The following is a 15836-nucleotide window of genomic DNA, read 5'->3' as shown; positions in this document are numbered from 1 at the left end:
ACAATAACCTTATGAGGTAATTGTTATTTCTTCAGATAAGTGATATAAGCTACAGAGAAGTAATTTTCACAAGGTTCTACAACTAGTGACATATGTAGATTTTTAACCCAGGCACCTTATTGAAGAATTTACAAACTTAAACATATTTGTCTATATAGAAACAATTTTGACACTGTATTGTACTCATCTGTTTGTACCTAAATTCCTAATTCAACCCTAGGTTCTTAGAAGGAAGCTGTATCCCTAGCCCCCACCACAATGATGGCCACATAGTATGCTCCCGGTAAATGTTATTTGAATAAATAAAAGAACAAGGTGACCTGTGACTCAAAAAGAGTCCTTGCCTAAAATCAGATTTACCCTGACCTAGCCTATTTCATCCCCAAAATTCCAGGTAACTACCAGCAAATCACGCTACACATTTTTGTCTCCAAGACTTTACATATCCTGTCCTGTTCCCTTTGTGTGCCTTTCTCACTGTTGTTCAACTGCTCAAGTCCTATTTGCCCTTCCCAATCCAGCTCAGAATTCACCTTATTCCTGATCTTCTTTTTAGATTCTAGATTTTGGCTCCTTCATACTTTACACATTGAAACATCACAAGCAATGACAACACCATAACAGCAATATTAAATTAGACCATGATTTTTTTTTTTTTTTTTTTTACCATTGGTCCATTTTCTAGTCATCTTTGTATCCAAGTGTAGTGTCTAGCACTCAGAAGGTGTTCAATAAGTGTTTGATACTCGGTTGACTAAATGATATTAGGTTGGGTTATGTCTCTGTAGATCACGAAGCAGATGCCTTGAACTCAGATACATTATGGCAGTTGAGTCAGCTCTGGCACCTGCCAAAGAACCAATTATTATTTGAATTGTCCAAAATGGGCATATTGGGAGATATGAGAGGAAATTGTTACAACACCTCTGTTTTATGTGACTGGTTTGGTCAATGGTTGGACAAAGGATACACTATTTTTCAAAAGTCATTCAAGTTATGCCCACCGGATAACTGACAAACTCTTGGAAGGTAAGTCTCTTTTTATTTAGCTGTAGACCAAAGATGCCAAAGATATCCATGCAAATTGGTAAAATGTCAAACCACCACTCCAAACTTGTAAGGGGGAAGTGACTGTAACACTCCCCACTCCCCATGTTATGATTTTCTATTACGTCTATATTAGTCTCTTCCTTCATGCTCTACAGCTGAAATGTCATTTTTTTTTATTCTAATGATATCATATTTGGCTTTGCTAACTATTCTGTTATTGTTTTTCTGTTCCTTAGGCACACACAAAATTGCCAGATGAAGTTTCTCCAAGCGCTACTTTGATCAAGTTATTTCTGTGCTGAAGAACTTTCAGTGGTACTTGTCTATGGAGTTACGTGGGAGCTCCAAGCAGCCGGGTGTCCTGCCTCAATTGATCTGTGTAAGAGCCTGACCGATGGCTGATACCTAGGAAGCGCTCTTGATGTTTCCTTTTTGTTGTTGTTGTTCATTTAGTTCTTGAAAGTGAAATCAGGAAACTTAATTGAAGGAAGTTCCAATTTGTGTCTTTCACCAAGATGAATATTAGAGAATTATCAAGAGTGGAAGCCACATGTTAAATAAATAAAGACTGTATGCATTGAACAAAGTATCTTCTCAGGGATCCCATATCCTAAATGAAATAGGCACATTAAGATATGACGGGTAATACACTTTGGGAAAGATAAGTGATATTTTAATTAATGACAAGTTGTAGAGATCTTCAAGAGAAGCAAAGTGACTTTACAGCTGAAAGCTAACTCGTTGTTTCTCCATTGGATTTCTAAGAGGAGTATTCAGCCATGAGCATAATTAAACAAGTCCACAAGACATGAGAAATGGATTACCCTTCAGATTCTGGGTCAGGCAAACCAGGTGGTCAAGAACACAGTGTTCTCTGCTTGAAAACCACTGTTCAGTTGCCAGACTTCACTGCCCTTTGGGCTCTTTCGTTCTATTTCTGGCCTTCGTCTCTTGCTCTGTCACACCAATGCCCTCCTTGGTTTAGATTTTATGTCCTCATCATCTAACACATCAAAGGATCAAAGAGTTCAAATCTCCTCAGGCTGCCAGTATTTCATTTAGTTAAAAAAATAAACAAAAATGAAAAATTATGCCCATTTTCCTCTTTGCAAGAAACCAAAATTCAAAATTAAGGCGAAAGCACAGAGGAGGAATCTGTACAGTTCAAAACAAAAAACCAACCTCTTCATATACATATACCCTCTTACAAACTGCACCACCGAATTTTATGAAACAATTTAAATATTGCTAATTAAAATCCTCAAGATGCTAATGCATTCTCAAATCAACCTCTGCCACTTTGTTGTATGGATGCAACATTGGCAGATTCTCTTTCAATATCCAAAATACCATTTTTGGAACAAACTGGAACTTTTGATTCATTCAACAAACAATTATATTAAGCACCTACTATGTGTCAGACACTTTGCTGGGTGCCGAGCAAGCAAAATGGAATGACTTTCTGATTTCAGCAGAATTCTGGTCTCTAAAGCAGTGCTTCTCAAACTATTTTTTATTAAGCTGTGCCCTCTTTTGATAAACATGAATATCCTTTCCCCACTTCCCAGAAATTGTGACGAACCCTTCTAACAGAATCACTGATACACAGAACATAGACTCTATTTTCTGTGTATTCTTCACAGACCAAATATCTTTGAGCTTTTACTTTTTATTTTAAAAACAACATACTTATTTTCCATATACAAAACTGGATTGGAATAGTAAAGGTACTTTTTTCTGAACCACATAAACTACCCCACTCTCAATCCCAGAGCTAAAATTTAAATTCCCTGTACCCAGCCCTATTGAGAATCACTGCTTTAAAGAGTTTTGGAGAAAACCAGGCAACCTCCATCTCTCCCCTCCAATCAAATCTTAAAGGAATTAGAATTTTCCTACCTGACACAACAGCTGGTGGAGTATCATAATCCTGTCTTGGGACTGAATCTTTGAATGAAAAGAGCATGAGAGAGAATGCAATGAAGTACAAAAGAAAATAAAATAGAATCTTAGCTCTAAAACGTGGAAGTGCCCACTGTATGTCATATGATTGCCTAAGCCCCCTGCCTTGAAACACTCAACTAGGGACTGTGATCCCTAGTTTATAGTTGATACAATGGTCCCCAGTACTGTCACATGGTACCTGTTAGGCCCCGTTGTGACCTGCCAGAGCAGTACATGCTATCCTAGAATGCTGTCAGCTTCCTCAGTCATCATTTGGGCCCCTCCATTGGGAAATCAATGTGGCATTTTTACCCTCTCTGGTTGACACAAATGTTCTACAAAGGAGCCCATCTGGAAGGGGCCCAGAGCACAATGTGAAACGAAGTTCAGGAGAACAAAAGAACTGAAATTTTAAAAGAGATAAATGAGAAATTTGTAGACTCCCACACTCTATGGAGACTGATGCACTTTGAGACTAGGATTTTGTTAGTAATCACTCAGCTCTGGCTCTGATACCAGTGGCTGTTGGACAAGGCCAAGGAGCTTCGTGTGCTGGAATTGTGAGAGCAGAGATAAATAGAAAAGAATCCATTCAACAGATGATTGCCATCTTTTTCCAAAGTGTCATAGCATTGGAAGTGGCAAATAGTAGGGAAAGGTTCACTTAAACTACATCGCATGCATGTCAGACTTTCAGGTTATATGAAGCCAAATACATCTGTGTTTTGAAGATGAAACTTTGGCTTAACACAATTCTTTAAACCAAGGATCTTAAAAAAGGTAAGTGGGACATGGCTTATGGCCCAAGGCCCCCCTTCTAAAAATGGCCCCAACTCCCCTTAGAGAGGTAAACTGTGTAAAAGGGATCAGGTAGTGCTCATATTCAAATAAACTTCTAAAACATGATTAAATAAAATACATGCTCTTGTGTGACCCTTATTCTATTCACATAACCAGTATTCATTGCATTTTTAAAAACTAAAACCTCAAACTTTATTTTCCTATCTTTCTCCATTTTATCTCCTTGCCACAAAAGGATGATGATAATCCCCCTTTCAAAAGCAAATGGCATGTGAGAAGATACAATAAAACTTGGACATTGCAAGGCACTTTGGACCAGCAAAATCCAACATGGATCAAAGATTCAAATGCAAATAAACCTTGGGCATGAGTTACTTTGTGTCTCAAAACAGGTATGTGAATGTGAGTTGATCATAATAATATCCAAATCTGGAATAAGTAGAATCATATCGAAAGGGCCTTCAAATATTTTATTCATAGTGGTAGTATTTTCTAATACCTTAAAAAAAACTGTAATCACACATTATTACTACTCACTAAAAAAAGTTGATTTAAAGACCATGTCACTAGTCATTTCCCAAGAATATGTTTTTAACATTTAAAAATAAATCATAAAAGTAAATCATGCTCATTGTTGAATACTTGGAGAATGTAGAAAAGTAAAATGATTAAAATAGAAATGATCTCTAATCCCATTATCCAGAAATAGCCACACTTATTTTGTATTTCTTACAGCCTTATTTCATAAATATTTTGTTCATAGTTGATACTCCACACGTGAAAATTTACATCCTGCTCTTGGACTTAAGATTATAAATAATCCTTTTCCCATCTTAAACTCCTATAACTTCATGCTGCCTCACATTCTGGTTCATGGATGGATTATGATTTATTTAATCATTCTACTTCTTAGACATTATAAAGAACACTGGGCCAGATATTTCTTAGGTCTAAAGGCTTTTCTGTTATTTTAGAATATTTCCATAGAATACCTTCTCAAAACTGTGACTGTGTGGTGAGTCGGCAGAGCTGTTTTGAGGTGTCTTGACTGTCCACTTTGCTGTTCAACAGACACTTTTACAAATTTAGATTTCTATCATCACACCATCAGTGATTGAGAATGTTCATTTCCTCACACCTTCATCAGCAATATGTTTTATCTTGGTAACATCATTTAACGGGTTATGTGTATGGGTCCATTTGAATGTTTGATTAACTCACTGTGTCTTTAGTTACTATTTTTTTCATATGCTTTTTGGCATCCTGTTTCTTCCTTCATTACCCTATTCATGTTATTTGGCATTTTATCTATTGGGGCTTTTGTATTCTGTTGCTAATGTATTTGAATTCAGAATCCATTTTTTTTAAATAGTAAAAGCTTAATATTTGCAAATAAACTTTCACAATATTTGACCTTCACTGAACGCGTATTTATTGTTTCTAAGACTACCATTAGAGTTCATCTATCATAGGCTAAGACTAAATCAAATTTTTAAAACCACTTCCTTTTATCTGTATTTTCTTTCTTGTATCTGACCATTTTTTTAATTAATCGATACTTTCCTGGCAAGTATACTCACTACCACTTATGAATTTATAATACTATTTCCTAATTCTGAGCCCACTTAATAGCGTGTGTTGCTTTTTATCACTGTCAGCCTTAATACTCATGTTCATAGCTAGTACTTAAAGAAAGACAATCTCTAAGCAAAATGAATAATTCAGGATTTTCACCTGAGACCATTAGAATTTGACAGCAGAAATGGTGTGACTGAAAAATGTAGAGAACTATGGTGAATAATGGACTACAATTAGAAGATTATCTTTGTGAGTGGCTATGGTGACACCATGGGAAACCAGTGACCTCACAAATCACCAGTGGTTTGGAGAGCACAAACACAACTGCAGATAAGGAGCCTGCAGAACAAAAACTTTTTATTTCTCTGAATAGATTCTGGTGACATTGGAAGCCACTGGTGACCACCAACTGAACAAACGAAAAGGAGATAAGAAACTTGTAAAACAAGATTGTCATGCAATTTGGAGGTTCTCATAACACAGTACAATCCCCAGAGGTTTCTGCGAAAGCTTACAATAGACTGATAAGAAATTATGGATAACAGTGCTTTGGTTCTATAGAGGGAATCCTGTGACAAAAAATAAACAAAAGCAGAAAAGCTAGAAAATTCTTCAAGGTCATCAGAGCCTTGGATAAAAGTTATACTGCTTGCATACAATTCGTTTCTTTAAAGGCCTGCAGATTCTGTCTAGCTTAAAAATGGGTAGAGAGCCATTTGAGGTGGCAAATGGTAGAGATAAGTTAAATAAACTACATGGTATCCATTTTAAAATTGGGGGTGATGGGGGAGTCAAATATATCTAATTTTATGAAGGTAAAAAAAGAGGCTTTGGCTTAATATACTTCTTTACCTCAGGGATCTCAGAGAGAAAAGTGGAACATGACCTATGGCCTAAGGCTCCCATTCTAGAAATGGAAATTTCTAATCTAGCTCCAATTTCCATCAACCCTGATCCCTGCCTACTTTGGATTATTCACCGGATCTCTCTCTGCTTCTGCCACTGAGGTTCCTATCTTTATCTTGAGTCGTTACTGCTCACACCTCGTTTTGCAGAGTTTCAGTGAGCTCAGAACATCTGAAAGACTCTGAAAAGTTACAGGTAGGACAGAAACATTGGTCAGATAATCTTAGATTGCTTGTGGCAACATGGTAGAAAATGGATTGGAGCAAACTAGGGAGGTAGAGACTCCACAAATGGGGGGGGGCGGATGTTTTTGACAAACGTCTATGGGACAGAATTGGTGGATCTTTAAAAGTTGTAAACGGTGGTGAGGGAAAAGGAAAGAACCTAGACTGAGTCCTAAGTGCAGCGTTTGACTGCCTGGGTCATGGGATTAGCTTGAGAAGGAATAAGGAGCAGAAACCCATAAAAGGAAGAGGGTCAGTGGAAAGGAAGTTCAGGGAAACTCATGAAATTAGTTTGGGTTGTACCGACTTTGAGATGTCAGAAGGAGATTTACATGGAGATATTTAGCAAGTTGTTGGTTAAATGATTTTAAAAGTCTCAGATGAGGTTAGCATTGAGGACTCAGATTTAGGGATTTTCAGCATAGAAGGCAGAGTTCAAAACCAAGAAAGTGGATGAGCTTGCTTAAGGAAATCATGTTTGAATGAGAAGTTAAAAATGAAACCCTGGCTCAGCATCTTGTGAAAGAAAAGAAGAAGCAATGGCCAGAGACATCAGAGAGAATGAGGAAAACAGTGGGCAGAAGTCACAAACTAAGAGGACTTAGGACGAACTGGTCTGATATTCAAATATAGGGAGGTTTTCTATTAAAATGCAAATACTTAGCTTAATCTTAAAAAACTGGAAGGTGAGGCCACCTTCGGTCCTTATGTCCATGTAGCAATAACTGTCTAGAGTTGAGCAGGGGCTGCCCTTTTAGACAAGGCATCTGTGTCCCAGGCTGCCAGGGTACCCCCTCTCCCTACGACTGACTCCTCTAATACTCAGACAGAGATGATGTTATCATTGCATGAAAATATCTCTAATTTAAAATATACTCTTCAATATAATGTGTATTTATATTGCATGACTATGGCTGTGACAAGAATAAGTATAGACCAAATTTGATTATATATTTCTAGGGTTTCTTGCTTGAACTTAGTCAACTTTATTCATTCATGTGACCTAGTTGGTTTCTCTGGACTTTTGGGTTTACAACCCTGAAAGAATTAGAAGCTAAGGAATAGAAACTCGAAAGACATTAAGTGGTGCCAAATGAAATAGAGCAGGCCAGAGAGTTGTTCTATGGCCTTGGTGGTGTTCTACCCCCTTCTGGTGACCTGGACTAAATTCCCACGTTATGAAGCCACCGGAGATAGTGGGGGTAAGGGCAGCTCATTTGATAGGCATCTAGTGGGTGTCACACTGTGTTAGGTATATTACATATATCATCCCACTTAATGCTCACAACACCACTGTGATGTAAATATTATTTTCCCCCTTGACGAAAGAGGAAATAAAAGTTCAGAGAGGTTAAGAAACCTAACATGCATAGCTAATAAGGGGCAGAGCCAGGCTTTGAACTCAAGTTTACCTCCAATGCCCACTGTTCTTTCCGTGACACCAGCCTACCTTCCGAGCAGTAGATAAAACAATTGAAAAGATGCAGTAAGGTGGAGAAATTTGACTAAAAGAACCAATTAAAAAAAAAAAAGAATCAATTTCAATTGCATAATATCCACTACAAATGCCAATCAAAAATTCAGATGAAAGGAATCTATGACAGCATATCCAAGTATAAGACTGATAGTTTGAGAAAAGAGTATAACAGTATTCTGGACACTAAACATCAACAGAATAGTAATATTTTCTCTCTGCTTTTCCAGAGCCTTATGGAATTTTAACCCTTGACAAAATATCTGTTTACACAAAGTTTATGATGTACCTAAGCATGATTTAGTATAAATGTGAAGGGGGAAAAGAACGAAATAAAAAACAAAACTAGAAGAAATGTAGTGTTCAAAATAAGCCACCTGCTTAAAACTTCTGCTCTCGAAGAAAGGGAGGGAGTATATATTATTATTAAGTAATTTGGCTATTACTAGCTGGGCAAAAATTATGATCTCATGTGAATGTGTTCTTGTTGAAAATGCTCAAATACGGATCATACTTAATATATGTTATTGAATCGGCAACTATTGTAATTCTGAATCTATTCTACATATTTTAGCTTATTTTTCAACTCTCTAAAGGATTCAGTCATATTCTCAATTAACATAGCTCTTATATTTTTTCTAGTTGGCAAATTTGAACTTCAGCAACTCAGCTGGTTTTGCTTTTAATTCAAATGAGTAGGGTTTATACAGTGTTTGTGTACTTTGTGTTATAATTCACTCTTTTACCAGACCCTAGACTGTCGTTCAATATAGTAAGAGTGCATTACTTCACTTGTTCAGAATTTATGCTTTCAAGGAGAGGAAGGCTGATATGAAAGGAAGTCAACAGGGCGGACATGATAAACTTCAGTTTCTCCCAATAAACTTGGAAATTGCTTTGTTAATAAATGAGCCAAGTGAGTACAAATAACACTTACACCTTACTAAAAAATATCTCCCTGATGAAAATTAGCTGTACGACAATGTAGAGTTAAATGTAGTCTCGGACATGACATTTGAAAGCCTAGGTCAGAGACCTGAGAAATTATTTGATCCAACGACTGCCTTCAGACAGGCAAGTCTCATCAACTGCTTTTTAGAAGTTCAGCAGCTGAAGTCTTCAAGATAGGTACTTTGTTTACGCTAATAAAACTGAATGTCTTTATTGAAACAATGTGACTCTTTCCTTTAGGTATATGGACTTTCTTCCTATTTAGAGCAAATTTTTGTGGGCTCAGTGGACATGTCAGAAACTTCTCACATCCCAAAAAGCCTATGAGTCAACGCATCTATGTGACAAGGAAGCCATTGCTTTAAGGTGCCATTTCCCAAATACGGCCAGTGTACATAGATATTTGGAGATGAGGCTAGCATAACTGAGAAGAATCACAGAAGTGGTGACTAGAAGATATGGACTTAAAGTCACCGAGGCACATAAGTCAAAGAGCCCCCGTATAGCACTATGCTCAGTACTTTAGCCAGATGGAGAGGGAAATCGAGACTGAAGAGATTATTTCCCCAAAGACAGAGTGAAAGAACAGTGCTCAATCAAGGTTTGAATTCAGTACTCCCAAATCCTGGTCCAGTGCTCTTTCTATAATAATTAAGCTGCCTCAATGACAAAAAAAAAAAAAAAAAAAAAAGATTAAAAAAATTTCTACATCTTTAAAAAATGAAAAAATTATCTGCACTAACGTTTGTAAAAAATAAACCAATAGTGTCACATGAGAGATTGACTTTGATGTTTTCCATTATTACCTAAAACGATATTTAACCAAATTGTAGTATTCCAGGTTGTATTAGACATTTTCCCTCTTCGCCATTCGGGGAGTAGCCTTTGAACAGATTTTTAAAAATCAAATAAAATTTTGTTTATTATTTCAAATGCCTGGTTGATATAAATCAAGGCTGTAATAAGCATTTTTGCATTTTTTTATATACTTTAGTTCCCTAAGGAAAATAATGGGTAGTCAAAAATATCCCAACCTATTAAAAAAGATCAAGAACATTAGAATCCGTTCCTTTTTTTCAACATCATGTATGTCTACATATTCAAAACAAAGATGAAAAGAGCTGAATCATGTCAGGTTCTCAATTACTTTTCATTGATTTAAACACTGAAAGTAAATTAACAAGCTCTATGTATTAGTCATAGTCAAGGTTGGCCCCTGACTTATGAATGACCGGGGGATGATACATTAGCTGAAGTGGTAAGCATCTGGGAAAAGAAAACCAGGCTCAAGTGTATTATGTTACAAGTTCTAGATTTGCAGGTGCATTACACAGAGACACCTTTCCACAGACAGACATTATGCCTGGTACACTGTGTCATATGAACAAGAAGTAACTCAAATTTCAATGCCACACAGTGGAAACTTCAGCCTTGTCAACATGAATAAATGTGTCCCTATGCTGAATACGCATGCACAAGGCAGCTTATTCATAATGGAACCTGAAATGTGTGTTAGTCAACGGCACAGAGCCAGTGTTACCGATAATGCCAGTAACAGACAGCATTGCGTCTTACTGAAGAAGTCCAAGAAAACAAAACAAAACCAACTCTTCCACTCACCGTTCCTGTTGTGCCCAATGAAAGATGATTCATCTGTTGTGTCAGGGGGCCCATCATGTTTGCTGCCTGCATTGACATAGGATGGTCCATTGTCGGCGTAATCACAGCACCCTACAAGCACACACAATGTCCATCTGAAAACAGGTTCCACAAGGAAGAAAACTTAAAAAAAAATGAACACAGCGAACTGTCTCAACATCAAGTGCGCTTGCTTTTTAATGAAAAAAGCTAAGCTCAAGCATGTATGATTTTTACATCCACCCATGCCAGTTTGTGCTTGTCTAAATAGATAGCACTACTGACCTCCTTTTCCTCACATCTATATGTGTCTAAAATATTTATCATTTACAATTCTAACACTGAATATAGAATGTTACAAGATACCATATGTATCTTCTTTCATTGTTCTAAATACAAACTTCTCTAACTGAAAAATATTAATACTATGGAGGTTACCTAGTTTCTCTTGATACTGAATAAGAGTAACTTTTGGCTGATGCCTTTACCCATGATTTATAAGGTTAATTATTGATCACCTCTATACAATCTACTACCAGGAGAATAATGCTGGCTCAGATGAGTCTCTTGACTGGATCTCTTTGAAAGATTAAAATCTAACATAAATGATATAAAAATTAGACCTACTGTTTTCCATGTTTTTTCCTCCTAATCTTTGACCTACTTTCTATCTGTGCTTTTGAAACAAGACAGAATACTGAACTCTGTTAAATGCTGGTCAAATGCAAGGCTGCTAAAATATTAGTGGAAAAAAAAAGGTCAAGCTTTTCATAAGGTGTTAGGAAAGGCCTACTTCTAGAATATGCTTTTTGATTTATTATAACTGTTGGGAATGCAAAAAGTAACCGACATTTTTAAACACTTCTGTTCATATACAAAGTTGCATGTAGATAGTAGAGCAAAGGGCAAGCCCTTTCCTTTCTTCATCCTACTTATTCTACCTTAATTGACTAGCCTGGAGAACAAAACAATATATTTTTTTTAATTGAAAAGCTAGGGCTGGATAGAATCTTTGGGATTTCAAAGCTGTATTTTAAAGATGGTAATACAGATAGAAGCTCATGGTATGGCAACTCATTTAGATACCTAGTGGTAATAAAATGATTATGTATCTGAATGCTATTTTTTTTTTCTGTAAACATTTTTCTCACTATGTGACGTTTTCCCCCCATATAAGTGAACATTTTGAAGAACGAAAACGAGGACAGATTCATGTGGATGGCAGGATCTCAGTTCCCAAATTACCCACAAGCAAATGTTTCTTAGAACGTTTCCTCAGGATGATCAATTCCTCATGGTATTTATTATCCAAATCTAATTTCCTGACTGTATCTGTTAAAAGATCAGGTTCTCACTCATCCTTCCTTTAGGGGCTCCCCTTCGTTAATATGGAGGGAGGACAGAAATTGAGCCAAATAGTTGGAAATGCTTGCTTTTCAGAGCCAACATCATTTACAAGGACATGTGCACACGAGCTAGCATCAATCAGAAAAAAATATGTTATGTTATAGGTCTGTAGCTTATAAATACGCATCCTGTTCATTTTTGTTGTTTTGTCTTGGTGCATCCATGAACTGTCATTCATCGGTACGCTTCTTGAATTAAGAGACATAATAAGATAAGCTTTTACTTAATTTTTCTTTTTCTTCCTGCTGCCTGAATTTCTTTAAACAAAACCAGCTTACTTTTTCCTTAGAAAACAACAACAACAAAAATTCTGGCCCTTATTTCTGGTATTTGTTGTGCTAGACCAGCAGTAAACACTTTAAGAAGAACCTGCTCCTTCTTAAATCACTTAGGGATAAACTATAGAAAAACCTCAGAGCAAAGACAAAGTCCTAAAGCATTGTTTTTCAAGCAAGAAGTGGCATTTTTCACAACATTCTAATCCTTAGCAGGTGCAAGACTTCAATACTGTTCCTGAACTTGAAACTTAGACTACCTTCTTAGAACATTGCCCCTAGAAGTTCCAGCAGCTAAACTGCCACCATCCCAGACACCCCTCAATTGTCATCAGCTTGCTGTAGCTACATAAAGGATTGTTCATCATAAATCAGAGATAAAGAACAAATTGTGTTTGGCGGAAAAACTTCCTTCTCTGTGCCCTAGAGGCGACCTCATTCTCCAGTGGGGCAAGAGGTAGACTTTAGTCTTTGTTTGGGAGGCAGTATGCAAATGAGATATGTGAGCATATGACAGCGGAATCAAAATCCATGCATGAAAAGAATAGAAGGACTGAACTGCCTGCATTTGGAATTAATTTAGGAAGGATTGTCTGGACTCCTCAGAATCCTTTCTCATCAAGTGTTTGGGGACTCATTTGATTACAGATGACACAGAGTGAGTGTTGCTTCTGTGGACAAACCAGAAACTGACAATCAAAGGGAAGAGTAGGAAGAGATTTCTCATAATTTGGAATTGTACATAGCAGCAGTAGGCATAAAGTGGAAAACAATTAAGGGAAACATTCCTTTCCTAACCAGGCCATTTATTGCAAATAAATGAACAATAAAATAAGGATTCTTGGAGAAGGACATGTGTGAACATGCATTCTTGTTCATATTCAGGAAACATGTTCAATGAAGAAAGGATTCCTGCAAATTATTAAGAACATAGATTCCTTAATAGTTTCAAGGGATGAAAGAAATTTACAATCAGTGGGTAAATCATAAGTAGTAGACAGGAACCCCTTGGAGAGACTTTACTGGGGACAAACAACTTAGAGGGTTTGAAGTACAGGTTATCTATAATCAAGACAGGTGTTTGTCAGCCACTTTGCTCATCAAAGATTACAGAATCTCCTCTGTGTTGTGCAGGGCATTAAACAAAAGAAAACAAAACAAAACAAGGAAGAGAGAAAGAAAAAAGAACAAAAAACCCTTATGTTTCTTAAGGCAAAGCTAGTGCCCCCAACCGTAACTGTGCCTCATGGAATATACTGTCACATCCATTCTTATCCAATGCATTTAAGCCATAGATTGAAGAGGGTTTTGTGACAGATGTTGCCAACACATTAAGAGTAATTTCGTTTACTCCAAATGTATAGAATGTGCTATCTGACAGAGTTCACTTGGCAAATGGCAAAGCAAGAGGAAACAGATTTTTCATTTTAGCATCTCCGGATGTCTGGGCTTGTTCAATGTTTAAGGTGCAGAGAAAAATACTGTAACATGCTATAATTCCACTAAAAAGCACAATGACCAAACAGCTGATGGGAATGTCTGGTCTATTGTAGCCACTGTCTCTGCAAAAACAAAGCTGTTCACACTCAAGAGATGTGGGGCGGATCTGGTCGCCCTAGTTCTGAAATAAACAATTTCAGCAGTATTTCGGACAAAGTTCCCAAAGATCATTGATGTAGAGTAAACGTATCTGAACTGAGGCCAGAAAAGCATCTGTGTTGTGAACCTTCCGCCAATAGTTTAAGGAATGTTAAGTCTTGGAGAGTTCATGAGTATTTGAATTTCTCAACTGAATTACAGGATCGGTGTGAAATCAGGGGAAACATGTGCAAGCTCTCCCCACTCAAGAGCACACACAGTGGGCTATACTCAGGGCAGAACACAGAGGGCAAGGAGAAGAGTTACCTCTATGAATACACCTGTGAGTGTTAGTGTTCTAGACCAGTGCCACGTCAAGGGTGATCCGTGGCCTGGCAGCACGAGCAGACCGAGAATTGGAATTAGGATCTCTGAGCTTTCGGGTCTTGAAATCTGTGTTTCCACAAGCTTTCCAGTGGCTTCTGGTGTCCCCTGAAGTTTGAGAAGTGTGCTCTTGCCTATAAACTACTACCGTATAGGCCGATGTCATAGATACAATGTCTTAGGTATAGACACGTGGTTTTATTTTATTTATACTGTTACCCGATTATTTGCTTGATACCAATGTTGCGATAGGGCATGATTATAGCCATAAACACATTACATCTTAATTAAAAATGCAAAAAGGTCAAGCCCGAATTTTTGACGAGCTGCAATGGGGCCACTGTCTGAATAATTCAAGTCTAATCCTGATGACCTGGCACGTCTCCATTTGACCAGTGTGGCTTACGCTGTAGCATATTTGAGAATTTACCCTATTTGGAACCTTAGTAAACCTTGAGTTCGAAACCATAATAACGTAAAAGGTAAGAAAACTATTCGAATCATGTAAGTGACAAAAAAGAAAAGGCAAGAAAAGAAATACCACTCTCTTTTTTTCTCTGTCTCATGTCTAGAAGCCTTAGGTCGAACTGGTGGTGGTGCATTGCACACTCTTTTCCTATGGTGACTTCTGCAAAACTCTAAGGCTTTTTAATAGTAATCCTTCAACATGACTTTAAAAACCATGGTTTAGGGGCGCCTGGGTGGCGCAGTCGGTTAAGCGTCCGACTTCAGCCAGGTCACGATCTCGCGGTCGGTGAGTTCGAGCCCCGCGTCAGGCTCTGGGCTGACGGCTCGGAGCCTGGAGCCTGTTTCCGATTCTGTGTCTCCCTCTCTCTCTGCCCCTCCCCCGTTCATGCTCTGTCTCTCTCTGTCCCAAAAATAAATAAAAACGTTGAAAAAAAAAAATTAAAAAAAAAAAAATAAAAACCATGGTTTAAGGTCACTTATCTTCTTTCTCATCTGTATATTTTCTGCTTCTCTGTCAGTTTCCAATATTTCTAGAATAAACATGCAGTCAATTCTGTGTCCACCAACCCTATTTCAGCACATGTAAAACGGAGTGTGGAGAATAATACGAGCCCACAAGGAAACTGGTTAGCAACAATAATTTCATAATATAAATAGCATGAAGGTATATCATTTAACTCGGGGGAAAAGCTACCCACCTGCAGTGTCCTGCAATGTTGGTGTGCGACATTCCTTTTTTTATTTATTTTTTAGTGTTTATTCATTTTTGAGAGAGACAGAGACAGAACACGAGTGGGGGAGGGGCAGAAAGAGAGGGAGACACAGAATCCGAAACAGGCTCTAGGCTCCTAGCTGTCAGCACAGAGCCCGACGCGGGGCTTGAACTCACAAATGGTGAGACCATGACCTGAGCCGAAGTCGGATACTCAACTGAATGAGCCCCCCAGGCACCCCAACATTCCTTATAGCATATGTACAGATATTTAATATTTTCATCTGTTTATGTTGTCATGTTTTTCTTGTTATTGTTTCTTTTTATTATTTTCTTTCTTCCTTCCTTTCTTTCTTTCTTTCTTTCTTTCTTTCTTTCTTTCTTTCTCTCTTTCTTTCTTTCGGCAGGTGCTTGGCATGGTTTAAGAAAGGCTGCTGCATAAAGAA

General features: G+C 37.5%; 1 protein-coding gene across 11 annotated transcripts in view; it reads right to left on the bottom strand.

Moving 5' to 3' along the window:
- The window catches only part of RBMS3 (RNA binding motif single stranded interacting protein 3), a 1330859-nt gene that overhangs the window by 63958 nt on the left and 1251065 nt on the right, over positions 1-15836 (bottom strand). For 9 of the 11 annotated variants that reach the window (XM_060640721.3, XM_060640722.3, XM_060640720.3 and 6 more), the window contains 2 exons: positions 10549-10659; positions 2950-2997 (listed from right to left, as the gene is read on the bottom strand). In XM_060640721.3, coding sequence (XP_060496704.3) covers positions 2950-2997; positions 10549-10659 — 159 coding nt within the window. The remainder of the gene's footprint in view (positions 1-2949; positions 2998-10548; positions 10660-15836) is intronic. The other 2 variants (XM_060640719.3, XM_078432424.2) reach the window with 1 other exon arrangement.

Source organism: Panthera onca, chromosome C2 (assembly GCF_046562875.1).
Source record: "Panthera onca isolate mPanOnc1 chromosome C2, mPanOnc1 haplotype 2, whole genome shotgun sequence".
Lineage (NCBI taxonomy): Eukaryota > Metazoa > Chordata > Mammalia > Carnivora > Felidae > Panthera > Panthera onca.
The sequence above is the reverse complement of the archived record's forward strand: the minus strand, read 5'-3'. Positions and strand labels throughout refer to the sequence as shown.